The sequence below is a fragment of the Anarhichas minor genome, unplaced genomic scaffold (assembly GCF_050575085.1).
Source record: "Anarhichas minor isolate MPS153535 unplaced genomic scaffold, ASM5057508v1 ptg000040l, whole genome shotgun sequence".
NCBI classification, from domain to species: Eukaryota; Metazoa; Chordata; class Actinopteri; order Perciformes; family Anarhichadidae; genus Anarhichas; species Anarhichas minor.
Window position 1 is genome coordinate 9,963,376 of NW_027466486.1, and position 14,292 is coordinate 9,977,667.

General features: G+C 43.2%; 2 protein-coding genes across 7 annotated transcripts; one reads left to right on the plus strand and one right to left on the minus strand.

The window, feature by feature from the left end:
* Positions 1-117: 117 nt before the first annotated feature.
* Positions 118-2,596, minus strand: fcf1 (FCF1 rRNA-processing protein). Its single transcript, XM_076107654.1, has 8 exons — positions 2,464-2,596; positions 1,857-1,921; positions 1,591-1,665; positions 1,356-1,504; positions 1,155-1,227; positions 969-1,056; positions 503-597; positions 118-362 (listed from the first exon to the last, which is right to left on the minus strand). The coding sequence occupies exons 1-8, from the start codon at positions 2,464-2,466 to the stop codon at positions 314-316; spliced, it is 597 nt and encodes a 198-aa protein (XP_075963769.1). The 5' UTR covers positions 2,467-2,596; the 3' UTR covers positions 118-313.
* Positions 2,532-14,292, plus strand: arel1 (apoptosis resistant E3 ubiquitin protein ligase 1). Of its 6 annotated transcripts, none has more exons than XM_076107646.1 (22): positions 2,532-2,613; positions 3,511-3,742; positions 4,212-4,380; positions 6,132-6,352; positions 6,835-6,906; positions 7,180-7,406; positions 7,556-7,793; positions 7,894-8,063; positions 8,241-8,421; positions 8,515-8,756; positions 8,910-8,987; positions 9,077-9,218; positions 9,302-9,423; positions 9,512-9,587; positions 9,722-9,831; positions 9,922-10,101; positions 10,414-10,539; positions 10,740-10,869; positions 10,981-11,039; positions 11,126-11,215; positions 11,311-11,486; positions 12,096-14,292. In XM_076107646.1, the coding sequence occupies exons 2-22, from the start codon at positions 3,595-3,597 to the stop codon at positions 12,196-12,198; spliced, it is 3,060 nt and encodes a 1,019-aa protein (XP_075963761.1). In that variant the 5' UTR covers positions 2,532-2,613; positions 3,511-3,594; the 3' UTR covers positions 12,199-14,292. The 6 variants fall into 6 exon arrangements, with proteins under 6 accessions (XP_075963761.1, XP_075963766.1, XP_075963765.1 ...); XM_076107647.1 differs by lacking the exon at positions 2,532-2,613 and adding an exon at positions 2,802-3,216; XM_076107648.1 differs by lacking the exon at positions 2,532-2,613 and adding an exon at positions 2,802-2,994.

Consider the following 14,292-nt stretch of genomic DNA (forward strand, 5'->3'; position numbering starts at 1 on the left):
GTAAACATAGGAACCTGAAATTGCTTGTGTATCTTTCTCATAGTAAATTAGCATCTTTGCTCATGTAACAAACATGCCTCTACTATTTGGTGTGTTGGGAAAAACACACTGCACGTGGACATTGCAACAATGGATTTATTTTTGCAACAAAAAGTTTCATAAAGAAAAACAAATCAAGTAATGTGCTGTTAGATCAAACACAGCCCATCCTCACCAAATCAAAGCTCACACTGTTTTGGATGGACATCAAAGGAAAGTCATATTAAAACAGGAAACTTTGTCTATTTACAGGTCCAGCTCAGTTGTAGAAATGTTAAAACCTTGGAGCACCATAGTCATCAGGCATCCGCTCAATATTGTACCTGTATGAAAAAAAACAAATAAACAGAAACAATCAGTATAGCTGTGTTTTTAATGAAAAATAAACATTTTATGCAACAACAAAAAAGGCACACAGATAAAAGCTGCCACATATTCAAAGCAAACGTTGAACTAGTGTTACCTGTGGTTTGAGATGTACATGATGGGTACGCCGGGGATCTTCCTGATTCTTCTCTTCAGATCTCTGTCCACAGTGGCCAGGATGTAACACTTGTGCTGTGGATATACATTTACGTCATTGATATAAACTTAAATACCAAAACTACAAAGCGCAACATGACATACATTTACCCACTATAATTACATAACGACTTGTTTTAAATATGATCAATTACACCTGTGCTTCTTCTGCTATGGCAAGCCAAAATGTCTGCTGTGAAAAAAGACCATAACTTAACATATTGTGGCGTTCACCATGTATCACACGGTGTACATTTGTTTATCGACAGTATTGAAAATAACTGACATAAGCTGGTGTGTGAGTTCACGGTAGAGGCAGGAGCAGTGTGGCTGCATTGTCGTACACCTACAGGATACGTTAACTGTTAATAATCATACAACAACAACTGACCAGTGAAGCATATTACCTGTGTCACCCGTTGGACTAAACAGTCATCGGCATATGTCCCCTTGTGTGTGCACGGCAAACGTTCAAACCTCGGATCCTTGGCTATCCTGCAAATACAAAAGAAGCAAAATATGTAATTATAGGGTCACTTGTGAATTTATAAGTTCATACCCCTAAGTGCAGCTTTATATTCAGCAGCTTGTACCTAAGTGCGACTCTGTACTTCATCCCGAGCTTTTCGATCTCAGCCATCACACAGTCTGTGATACATGGGATACCTGGATTGGATAAAATTGCAGGAAAAAAAAAATGAAATTGTGAATTATCATGACTCTTATATATATACTGCAATAATTACATTGAGAAAATGGTTATAATCATCATTAATATTGACAGCAGTCCTTACATTTTGCATACAGGCAGTCCATCATAGACTGAACAATGTCCAGTTTGGCCTTGATGGAGAAGTTGATGAAATTGGTGTCTACTAGAATGTGGTACGGTGGACCAAGCTGAGTATTGTACTGGAAGAACAGACATGATGGGTGCTTTGTCCTGCAAGAAAAATAGAAAAGAAATCAAAGAGCCATCCACCTCAAGTTCTTCATCATCTTATTGAAACGTTTGTGTTGCAAACTTACACTTCTCTCTGCTTCAGCTCTGAGGGATCTTTCTTCTTCTTCTTCTCTTTTCCTTTAGCTCGGTCTTTCTCTTTTCTACAAAGCAAACAAGGAGTTATAGTGCTTGCAAAGACTTTAAAGATCTCCACATACTGTAACTATTCATGTTTGGTTTTGTAAAATTTGTATGAGAAACTTAAGCTGGATTTATCAGATGAACAGAGCTTACGAATAAGACAGTTTAACTGACTCATGATAGAAAACAGAGAGCAATTATGAAAACTCACAGTCTGTTATCTTTCAGGCTGATCATTCTCTTCATGGCAGCAAACTTCTTTGTTTTCTGCTTGCCCTAGAATGAACAAGGTAAAACACAGAAACTGATTACGACCAACACTTTATAGCAGCTTTCGTTTTATAGCAGCACTGGTGAAACACAAGCTCCGATGATTATACAAAACACCAACTAGCATCTCTCAAAGCCTAACGTTTCATCATTGAAAAACTAAACAAAACATTATTGAAGCTTTCCTTTAGATTGGAAGTCGACTCATACAGTTAACACCAACTACCAGTAGTTACAAAACAAACACTACGAAGCTAACTCGGGCTACATTCACGGTTACAACCTTTTAAGGAGAGCAATGCCATTTAAACTCTATTAATGTTGGATTGATAAATCTATATTCTATATGTAAACGAATAAAGGATTCCTTTCAGTGGCTGATGTTGTAAGTGTAACGTTAGGTAAATTAAGACGCTAGGCTAGCTAAGTTAGCTCAGTGGCTTGCCTGCTAAAAAGCTTCAACACCAAATTAATATTATACAAAATAGCATATAAGGGATGTCAATCACCAAGACAGTCGTGGTGTAACGCAGTTAGAGATTACATACCATGGTTTATATTTGAGACCACAGGTCTGAGTGGATTTAGCTCCTTTTCCCCTCGTGTACTGTAGAGACGCGATTACGGGTGACGTAATCAAAACTCGACACGTTTTCTGCGCATTTTCCGGCTGCTAAGCTAATGCCCAACAGACGAAGGTAGCTGCAGTGTTTAATATAATATATCAACTATACTTGTATGCTTGCAATTCTGGTTTGTGTTGCTGTGTAATTTAAAGCGGTGTCCTGTGAACGCGTTCTGACGTGCATCTTGATAACCGCCGCGGGTTGGCGACAAGCTTCCTGAAATTCCGCTGACATTGTTGGCTAGCTGCTAGCATTGTGCTGTGGTTCGCCAGTTCATGCTACTGTAGCAGTTTGTCGGCACGATGCTAACAGTTGTTAACATTAGCCTCCAGCTTTACTCAGCGATCCAGGTGACAATAGACCACAGAGGATTTAGGATATTGCAGTTAGCCGGTTTATGTCCCGCACCCGGTGTTCTGTGGTTTCTCAAAACGTCATTCAAGCAACTGTCCGGTAAAGTTACCTAAAGCTGACCTTTTGGTAGCTTATTCAATTAGCTTTGTGGTTGTTTATAACGGTGGATGACATTTTGAACCGTTTTGCCACCTGAGCTACCACGTAGAGACAGTTCATTCAGCACCATCACCTGGACTGTTGTTGTTGGATTGGATTAAGTTAATTAATTACACTTTATCTGACCGGGCTTCTTTGATACTTCGGGCCAAACAGAGGCTGGTGAGAGTTTTATGACCGTTCTTTAGCCAAGTTGTTCATGCATATTTCAGTGCTGTTGATTACATGTACTGTTATTCTCCCATCAGCCACCACTTCTCCCAAGCTGACACTTAAATATTCATGTTTTCTTGACAAAGCAGTTTATTGTGCAGCTCCTCCTAGGCGTGCTAATGTCCCATTAGCATTGTTTGACACATTTTCCTCTTTTTAAATGCATTTGCTTAAATTTAAACTCTTTGTTATTTTATTTTGGTCTGGCCGTTTTCAGCCTAAGCAGTTTCTCTCCAATTGTAGGAAACTCGACTTGCCCCCCTCCCTGGTGAGTGGCAGTTTTTCTTTGAGCGCTGAGGGTCTGAGTGAAGGCTGAAAGATGGTCTGATGGACCGCCGCTTCTTCCTGACCTTCCTCTTCTGCTCAGTGTTGTGGATCTTCTTCTGGGAAGTGCGCTGGAAGAAAGGAAAAGAGAGTCAGATTGAGGAATGGCTCCAAGGACATAGCCTCTCTCAATACAGGCACCTATTCGAAGGTCAGTGTCTCCCAGTCACCCTCACTTGAGATGCACGTGGCCATCACAGCGTAGAAGTCTGGTTGGTAGTCTGATCCTCGGTGAAGTAAGCAGCTGACACTTCTGCGAGATAGGTCTTGACTTAACACTTTCTGGTTCGGATGGTTTCTCTAACCACGAGCTCATCCAGTACCTTCCAGAGCTTTTGCAGAAATACCAAGTACAAGTTTAATGTCTAACTGGACTTAAACTTGTTTAATGCAAGAAGATTGTGTTGCTTATTAGTTTGACCCTGGTCAGTTTTTGGTTTTATCCCTTTTCAAAGCTTATGAGATGCATGTGGCATGCACGGACAATCAGCCCGGGCTTAAATGTTTGCTATAATAGACTTTCATCAGTTTTTAAAGCCTGTGCTGGGGCATTACTGAGGCTGATTTGTTGGCCTGCATGTGATCGGGGGATTTTGATGTGCTGTCCATGTGTCATCCAGATGTACAGACACTGGAGGAACTGAGTCTGAGTGTACTGAGCCGTCTGGAAGAGGTGGTGAAGGAACAGCAGCGCTGGAGGGAGATTGCGAAGGCCCACATCCAGCTGCTCCGAGACTTTGCCTTCCAGGAGTGGCTCTGCTCCAAGAACCTGGGGCACTATTACCATACGTAAGCAATAGAAAGAGCTTCACTCAAACATGCTTTTCTTTTCCGGAGACAATTTCTTGTTGGCATGCCATAAATGTCTTTTTTAGTTTTTCCTAAATGCCTCGAACTGGTTATATGGTAACATTTATGCCAGTCAACACAAGGCTATATTCATATATGTCCACTTGAGGGCAGCCTCTCCATTCATGGCCGGCTGCGTTTGCTGACACTGAGCTGTGGAGGCTGCAGTGTTTCAGAGGGTCACTGCAGTAAAAAGTATTCTTCCGAGACCTTGCAGCGATGCAGATGTTTATGTACGTGCGTTTGGGTGCTCTCTGTTGATACAGGCAGTGATGAGTAGTTATCGAAATGCTGCATCAGTCAACAAGGTCGACCCGTGTGTCTCAAACACAGTCGCATCACATCATCATGTATTTAAGGGAAACACTTTTGATCGTCGTAAACGGACACTGTGTCACATTTCTGAAGGTCGTGTCCGTCACGCTATCGCTCCCTCCCATTGCCGCTTTGATCGATTGGACTTTAAACCTTTATTGATAACACAATTATTATTATCTTCATTCAGTCATTCAGTGACGAACTGTGTAGGAACAGACGAGGATCTTCGCAATCGTTTGTTGCCTAAAAATATACCATAAATGGGGATTGGTTGCAGATTCACACAAGCCTCTCGTTACTTCTCAGATAAATAGTGGAATTATATATAAGATGATAAAATAGATAGAATTATATACTTGAATATCTCTTTTCATTATCACAGTAATCAATCGCAAACAGTGTAGATAAGCAAACTGGACGCAGCAGCATGCTGGTAAATAAAATGTGGGTAGAAAATGTGTTTTAAAATGAAAAGTTGCAAGATTATGTTTGAGTTTTAATGATTACGCTGTGCTCTGCTGGGGGGGCGGCATCACTGCGGATGATAAAAACAGGATAAATAAGATGATCAGAAAGGCTGGCTCAGTGATTGGTCTTACCCCAGACTCACTAGAAATCACTGTTGAAAAGCGAACAAGGGCCAAGTTAAAAACAATTGTCTTGTTTGAAGGCCATCCACTACACGGTGTCTTCCATGGACTCCGAAGCTCATTTGGTGAGAGACTCAGGATGCCTCAGTGTTCCACTGAACGAATAAGAAGGTCTTTCGTTCCAGCAGCAGTCCGATTTTTTTTAATGAACACCTTTAGAGGTTTTTATCTTTCTGATGTCAATCATGTTTTATATGGCATTGTCTGGTGTTATTTATCCTTTGTAATGTGTTTTTGTCTGTTGTGGACTGTGGACTGTGTTGTGTACTGTGGACTGTGTCGTCTGTATGAGTTTTTGGGTGGCAAATGAGTTTCCCCACTGGGGATTAATAAAGTTTTCTAATCTAATCTAGTTACAACCGTTTATCTCCTAAACTAATCATGTTTCTCTGCTGTGCTTGTCTAGTCCTTTCCCTGTAATAAAACCTCACAGTGTGAAGGCTATGTGAAACATGCCGCGCCGTCTCGCTACACCCTGTTGACCTAACTGACGAGTTTCGCTGATAACATTGAGGTTACTTTTGGACAGAGTCGCACAAAAACTAAAGTTTGTTTTGTGTGTGGGACAACCTGTTGTGTGCAGTCAGCAGTCTTCTAGGCGCAGAGTTAACAGTCGTGTTCGGGTTGTATTTATGTAGGCTGTACTTATAAAGTAATTGAGCATTGCTACCATTCCTGTCAATGATCTGCTTCATATACTTTCACTTTTGTTTTCCACTGCAGACTGAAGAAGTTGCGTTGTATGAATCTGGATGATCTGGCTCACTTCGACAGTCAGCTGCAGCTGTCTCTAGCTGGCTGGGGATACTACTACGAGGACTACATCAAGTTGTCCACGGGCATCAAGATCCTCCAGAACTCCAGGGGGAGTCGCGACCAGGACTACGAGATCCGGCTGGTGCACAGCCTCGCTGTGAGGCGTCTGAATGAGAAGTGGACAGTTGGTGAGATCCTGATCATTTTCTGCCTTAAGACCGCTTTCAGTTTGGGGCTGCTTTTCCACAGCGGCAGATTATTAAAAGGCATTTTGAGACGAGATGTAAACGTAAGATGGATTGTACCGTTGGTAAGTTTTGCCAAGTGTTGTTACTACAAGAGTCGCTTATCAGTTTATCGTAGCTCAAGTGTTGTAATGGAGAAGTTCAGTGTTGCTTAATCTCTGTGTACAGCGCAACAGCAGATTGTTTTTCTGTCTTTTTCTCTCACAAAAACATGACATTCCTTCACATGGAGGATGAATGTTGGGTTGTATAAAACCATTTTTTTTGTCACTTTACACTTAATATAGTGATCCTGGGGTTTAAACAATATCTTAAGAAGGAAAGAAAGTAGAAGCATAACAATGTAACCAGCAGGCTCAGAGCAGGAAGTGTGTATTGTCTTAATTGTCTTTATTCATCGGTACAATGTCCCATTGTCTTTTCAGCGGGAGCTCTCCTATTTGGCTGTACTGTGGCGCTGTGCTTCTTGATAAGGGACCTCATGTTTTACGTGATTGGTGAGTCCTGTGTGAGCTGTTTGAGGGTTTTGGTCTGACATGGCTGGTCCGGGCATTGCTGGCACATAACTAAATCTTTCTGTTTCTGCAAGCACCGTGAGGCAGTACGACCGGTTTTAACAATTGCTTCGTAGTATTTGTATAGCCTTAAACCTGAGTCAAACTTTGAACTTTGCTCTGTTTCTTTGTGATGAATCAACTTATTTCAAAAGCAGATCAATACCTTGCATTTATTTGCAAACAACTTGCCTCCTCCTTCCCTTCTTGCGATAGGTGGAATTACTGTTTCCATCATAGCGTTTGTCTTCACCATCAAGTTCCTCTGTGAGCTTGCAGCGCGAGTTGTCAGCTTCCTGCAGAATGAAGATCCAGGGCGACGAGGCGACCGCAGCATCTACGACTATGTCCGGGGAAACTACCTTGACCCACGTTCCTGCAAGGTGTCTTGGGATTGGAAGGAACCACAGGAAGTGGGGCAGACCATGAGCTTCAGAGTCCAGGTGATACTTGACTCCTAATGTGCCGAAGCCTAAAGATGTACCATACCTCCTGTTTCTAGTCTAATCGACTGAATATTTGGTCGGCAAAACTATATTAAGAAGTGTGAAGTTGACTTGTTGTGGTCTCTTTTGTGCTTCTGTCTTCTCAGCTGTTCTATAAGAACGGCCAGCCTTTTCCGGCCCACCGGCCTGTGGGGCTGAGGGTCAACATCACACACATCGAATTGGCTCTGGACATCCCTGTTACACAGGAGGTTCTGCAAGAACCAGAGTCCAATGTAGTGAAAGTGGCCTTCACTGTGCGCAAGGCCGGACGCTACGAGGTTGCAGTCAAGCTCGGCGGCCTCAATGTGGCCTACAGCCCTTATTACAAGATATTTCAGCCAGGTGTGTTTTACACCCAACTCTTATTTCGCTGCATGCGATTATTGATTTGACAAGTTTGTGTTGCTGATAGAGTCATCTTCTGTTCTTTTATCCACCTCAGGTACAGTTGTCCCATCCAAAACCAAGATAGCCTACCATTTCTCCACCCTGGTGCTAACAAATGGCCAGCAGCACACTTTGCAGATTGAGCCCAGAGATGAGTACGCGAACCCCACCAGTAACTCCACATCTCTCACAGACGAAGCCAACTACAGTGTCCACGTGCACTCTGTAAGGGAACAAACCCCCGCTTCTATTATCCAGTGTGCTGTAATGTGTGATTATGACTACAAAAATAAAAAGCCAGCATTTCTTCTTCTGCTCCCAAAATGCACAGTCCACTAGCTTTACAGTGTAGCAGAACCGGTTCTGAGCTGGGATTCATTTCAGTTTTTCCTGTTTTCACAGCTGGGCACGGTGGACGATGACGGTGTGGAGGAGTACTACAGTAAGTCGGTGAAGCTCAACAAGCAGCAGTGCCAGGTTCTGCTGAGACTGACTCTGAGGAAGACGGGCTGTTTCAGGGCCCGCATCTCCTACAAGGACCAGCCGCTCAGCAACGGGGAATTTGACATTATTGTTCTCAGTGGTGAGCGGCCTTGTACACGCAGAAGAAAAGTACGGCACGAAAATGCAGTGTACTGCAGCCTGATAGCCTAATACTCTTCATTGCATATTACAGAGAATGAGAAGACCTGTGTGGAGAAGAATGTGTCCACTCCAGGCATAAGTATCTACTTCGAGGCGTACCTTTACAGCAATGGGAACTACAGTTCTTCATGGCAGTTGCCAGCCTCCTCTTTACTGGCCCCCCAGAGGAGGCCCTCCATGGGAGAAGAGGAGGACGAGCACGACTCTCCTGTGGAGGGACAACTTGAGAAGGTCAAGAAACCAAAAAAGGTCTACTGTTACATATCGCCAAAGGTAAGTGGCCCGCGTATAATCGTCAATTAGTAGGATTTCTCTTCCTTCAACTTTTGAGTTTGTGAATGTAAGGAAGTAAGACATGCTGTACTTGAGAGAACTCAACACACGTTCATGTAAGAGGATGCTGACTTGGACTTTTATGCCAAACAGCAACTATCCGTGAAGGAGTTCTACCTGAAAATTATCCCATGGCGCCTTTTCACCTTTCGAGTGTGTCCGGGAACGAAGGTAAGCAGACGTTGTGTCAGAAGCCCAGGAGAACAGGCCGCTTTGATGTGATTTGGCAATCTCACAGTCATCTTGCGCTCTGCTTTCAGTTCACCTATCACGGTCCTGACCCGGTTCACAAGTACCTAACTCTAGTGGTGGACGACGGGATACAGCCTCCTGTGGAGCTCAGCTGCAAAGACAGGAACATCATGGCTGCCACCTTCATTCGCTTCCTGCACAAGAACATCGGTTGGTTTCAGTCTTGAGCTGCACTCGGTAAATACTGTCTTTTTGTGGAGACCGTGGCAGTAATTTGACGGTGTTGACCACAGGTGGCTCTGAGACGTTCCAAGACAAGGTGAACTTCTTTCAACGTGAACTCAGGCACATCCACTCCAAGAGACCTCGCTCCAAGACCTGCCTAAAAATCACCCGACACTCCATCCTGGACTCGGTGAGCGCTGCTTTACTGCACTGTGAAAACAGCCATGTGATCATAACAATCGCCATGATTTTGACCCTCTCGTTTGTCTGTCGCTCAGTCCCTAAAGGCTACGAAGAACTTCTCTGTGTCAGACTGGAGTAAGAACTTTGAGGTTGTGTTTCAGGATGAGGAAGGTAAACAACACATGTGAATATAGCTGAGGAGGCTTCATGGTGTCTTCAGTGTGCGTTAAGTCGAGGAGTTCTAATTCAGAAATTTTACATTTTTGCTGTCGCAGCAAGCACTTAAAACACACCTTTCTCTGCAGCTCTGGACTGGGGAGGCCCTCGCAGGGAGTGGTTTGAGCTGGTCTGTAAGACCCTCTTTGACACCTCCAACCAACTGTTCACCCGCTTCAGCGACAACAACCAGGGCCTGGTGAGTTAGTCTTTGTGCCGTCTTCCACATTCAAAACCTCTTATCTTATCGTATAGAAAAAATCTGAGTGCTTTCGACTTCATTTTCCAGGTGCACCCAAACGCTGAGCGGCCAACCCACCTGCGTCTGAAGATGTACGAGTTTGCGGGTCGCGTCGTAGGGAAGTGCCTGTACGAGTCGGCTCTGGGCGGGGCCTACAAACAGCTGGTCCGAGCTCGCTTCACGCGTTCCTTCTTGGCCCAGATCATTGGCCTCAGGATGAACTACAAGGTATGGAACACAGTACATTCCCACAGAATAGACGTTTTCCTCGGACGTTGGAAGGTTTTCATTGTTTACTTTATGTTGTCAGCTGGTCAGTCTCATCAACTTCTCAACATTCCTCACAAAGCCAATAAACCTGATTTGTTTTTTGGCGTGATTTATTTCATGGAAAACAAGCCGGCGTGTGTTTTGCTGTTAATCCAACTTCTTAAGATTTCAAAGCTTGAGAACGAAAGCCAACCCAATCATCTTTTTATACTTCCATCAAGATGATGAAATGCCATTTTCCTGTGTTCTCATTTTATTTTCCACACACAGTACTTTGAGACGGATGACCAGGAGTTCTACAAAACTAAAGTCTGCTTCATCCTAAACAATGACGTGAGTGAAATGGATTTGGTGTTCGCCGAGGAGAAGTACAGCAATTCGGGACAGCTGGAGAAGGTGAGGCAACACTCTGGAAATGAACCTCCCCGTTTTACCCTGATGTAATTTCACAGGAGAAAGGAGCAATAAACCAAACAAAAGAAACCATAATGCTCTTTTGGCAAAGCACCTTTCGGGCAAGACGGGGAGTTTGTTGTTTGGCTCTTTTACGTCTGCTCTTTGACATTTATACTGCTGCGCCACATGTTCTCTCGCAGGTGGTGGAGCTAATATCAGGGGGATCTCAGATCGCTGTTAACAATGAAAACAAGATGCATTATCTCAACCTGTTGGCCCAGTACAGACTAGCCAGCCAGGTGAGAGAGGAGGTGGAACACTTCCTGAAAGGTGAGGACACTAGCACAGCTGCAGTCTGCCACGTTTCGTTTGCCAATTCCTCTCATTGTGACATCTCCGGTAATGTGCTTGTAATTAGTGTAATTTCCTGTTCCATTGCAGGTTTAAACGAAGTGGTTCCAGAAAACCTGCTAGCCATATTTGATGAGAATGAGTTGGAGGTATGTGTGATGATTATAGGAAAATCCGGTTGATCTTTAAACCACTGCTGAGTAATTGTTTGTTTTCCTTTTTTTAATCTCTTCAGCTGTTGATGTGTGGCACCGGTGATATAAACGTGCAGGACTTCAAGGCCCATGCCGTGATCGTCGGAGGATCGTGGCACTTCAGAGAGAAAGTATGTCACGGGAACTGCGGCCCTCTGTTTTCTACCAACAGCAGCCCACCGTTCAAATTGTCTGAGCGTCGTTGCTTTTCTCTTTTTACGAACAGGTGATGAAGTGGTTCTGGGCCGTGGTGTCCAGCTTCACCCAGGAGGAGTTGGCGCGACTGCTACAGTTCACCACGGGCTCCTCTCAGCTGCCCCCCGGGGGATTCAACACCCTCTGCCCCTCCTTCCAGATCATCGCTGCCCCCACACACAGCACCTTGCCCACCGCACACACGTGGTGAGTAGGACAACACCGGCAGATTCACTCAAAGGAGGAGGCTTGAGGCTTCAGGGACGGCAATGTCAGTCAGTTAATCGATGGCGTTTTCCATCCAGACTGATCTCAACGACAACTACTTTGATGGAAGTCTTTTTTTAAAGTCATTTATGGTCCCCAGAGGATGAAATATACTGATTTTGGTATGAACCAACTGTTCATCCAGCCCCACCAGCTCGTTTTCATGTTTATGGTGGAATATCTGATGGATTGGCTGAAAAATTCACGTAGAAATTCATGTTTCCAAGATGATGTATCCTAATGAGTTTGGTGAACCCCTGACGTTTCTCTAACATCATTATCAAGTCAAAATGGCAAAGAACAATTTAATAAAAGGTGATTTTGGCCACAGAGGAATCACTCCTCAGGCTAGGAAATACTTACAAGAAAGTTATTGTTGGTCTTTTCATTGGATTCATTAATAAGAAAAACACATTTTGAATGTTTAGTTCCTCAAATGTTTCAATTATATGTGACAATGAGCGTAATCTAGAAATGTTACATAAATGCTTTATTGGGATCTAAACATTAGCTTATTAACAACCCTCTGTTGTCCAATTGTCTGTCTAGCTTTAACCAGCTGTGCATCCCTACGTACGACTCTTATGAGGAGCTGCACAAGCTGTTGAAGCTGGCCATCAGCGAGGGCAGCGAGGGCTTCGGCATGCTCTGACTCGTACAGGAGGAGACCAGCACGGCCCACTCCGGTGCAGAGAACCACCCAGACTCCCCATGGATACTCTCTCAGGACGAGGGGGCATTACAGGACGTCCCAGAAGGCTGTCCTGAAAACTGGAACTCTACATATGAACTCTAGTGCTACTGTATGTATATAAAATATCTCGCTTTTGTAAAAAAAAAAAAAAAAGGAAACCAGGAACTTCTGGCAAAATGGTAAAGTTTAGACTAGCTGTGTTTCTAAATGCTAAAGTTTGCTTAGTTTTATATGTTTGAAAGACAAGTTATGCTAGAGCAAAGGCCTTGAGTATTACTTCATAACTGCTTCTTTTGCATTTTGCAAACTGAGGAACACTTAAGTGCGACAGCGGCCTACATGTGATGTGGTCGACCGCTACAGCACTTTGGCCTTAATCGATCAGGGACTGATGTGTGTCTGTAAATATATAATATCACTCTTTTATTCCAATACTTGTACATACTAGTGTGTATACATAGGTTTTCATCTTATTACCTTTTTGCTTTGACGTTTAGGGAGAAGGGATTTCTTTATCGTTGCACGTTTGATGGGTTTATATCATTATTATTTTTTCTCTCTAAGAAGGAATGGGTTTTAAAAGAAGCCAAGTAATTTCTGTTGTTTAAACATGTTTTTAACTTATTGTTAAAACTATGTTTGTCTGGAGTTGTAAATGTTTTTGTTATGTGTTTGTTTGTTTTTTAACCTGCCTTATTCATGCCCTTTGCATCTGATTGTATCCAGAGACGTTGCATAGCTGAGAGAAGCATAGTCGGCAATACTAAGTAAAAGCTTTATTATAGCATTTCTACTAGTACATGCAGGGGTCACTGTGGATGTTGGGGAGAGCCCACATGTAACAAACATGTCGTTATACATGCTGTATCCACAGCCTGCTATGGGTTTCCCTCCATGTCTCCTATGCCACCTTTTCCTTCCTCCTTGAACCCATAGTGGTAAAGCCTACTCACACAGTCTGTGCATAGCTGCCTCCTTCCAGTCCTGTAACCTTTATCCGTATTATTCCACCTCTTCAGTAAACCCAAGCATCATATCAGTGGACATTATGTCCCCGTTTGTTCTTCTTTGTTGCTGTAAAACAAATTCATTTTAATGTTGTTGATATTGTCAATATCCTGAGCCAACGGAGTTGTTTTCTCTCTTTTTGTTGCTGTTCATAATTGTGTAGCAATTTCTTTTTGCTGTTCCAGAGTTTACATGTTCAGTAGCCATTTTGTACTAGTGTGTGTGTGTGCTGCCAGTCGTAGGGTTTGTAGAGCGTTTAGGTGAACGCATTGTTTAGATTCGGAAGCAAAAAAGAAAAAGTTATGATTCATCTCAATAGTATTATGAACATTTGAATATGTCCACATCCCCCACAGAGCGCTCTGGGTCCGGTCTCGTCACATTATTCTCACAGTCGGCAGTAAACGCTCGACTTGGCCACAAAGAGATTTCACTTCGTTATTGCTGAACGGCAAAGACGTCACATGTTGACTGTAGTTGCAGCAGGTTGGGATTTGTTTGCGTCGACGCGATGTTTGATGCTTTAGCAGCTGGCCTCTTAGAGTGTTGAGAGGTTTATAAGAGGGTCTGTGGATTTGTGTTTGTTTGGGTTGTGCAATGTTGACCCGATGTACTGACAACAGTGGGGAAAGTGCTGATAGAAATGTTTCATGAAGGGTGCGTTTCCAGTACCAATATCATATTTACTAGACGTAAACGTGGTTTAAGCATTACACGCTCGCTGTTCCATTAGATACGTCCGTTATAAACCAATATGAAGGAGCTCTGTCCTGTAGTTTTATGTTCTTGTTTAAAGTTTTGATTTTCATGAGCATATACTTCTCCGTTTTATGTTTGGATTGTTTCTGGGTTAGATGACCCGAGTGTGACCTTTAGCAATGTAGATATTGTGAAATATTTGCCTCTGACTTTAAAGCCGAGATACTCTTCTTTCCTTTTTTTTTTTTTAAATGACAAGCCTCTGCTGGCGAAAGTTTGAGATTCTCTGCACTGCAGGTCCTTTGTTTATGGGAATAAAAAAAAAACTGATGGAGTAAATTCTTA

What these genes read in the sequence shown, in the direction of transcription:
- arel1 (XM_076107646.1), top strand. Translation starts at nt 3,595, where the DNA reads ATGGACCGCCGCTTCTTCCTGACCTTCCTCTTCTGCTCAGTGTTGTGG. An exon ending in GAATGAGAAGTGGACAGTTG is followed by an intron (nt 6,353 to 6,834) that starts GTGAGATCCTGA and finishes TTGTCTTTTCAG; the next exon opens with CGGGAGCTCTCCTATTTGGC. An exon ending in ACTGTTACATATCGCCAAAG is followed by an intron (nt 8,757 to 8,909) that starts GTAAGTGGCCCG and finishes TATGCCAAACAG; the next exon opens with CAACTATCCGTGAAGGAGTT.
- fcf1 (XM_076107654.1), bottom strand. An exon ending in GGACTGCCTGTATGCAAAAT is followed by an intron (nt 1,228 to 1,355) that starts GTAAGGACTGCT and finishes TATCCAATCCAG; the next exon opens with GTATCCCATGTATCACAGAC. An exon ending in ATGTACATCTCAAACCACAG is followed by an intron (nt 363 to 502) that starts GTAACACTAGTT and finishes TTTTTCATACAG; the next exon opens with GTACAATATTGAGCGGATGC.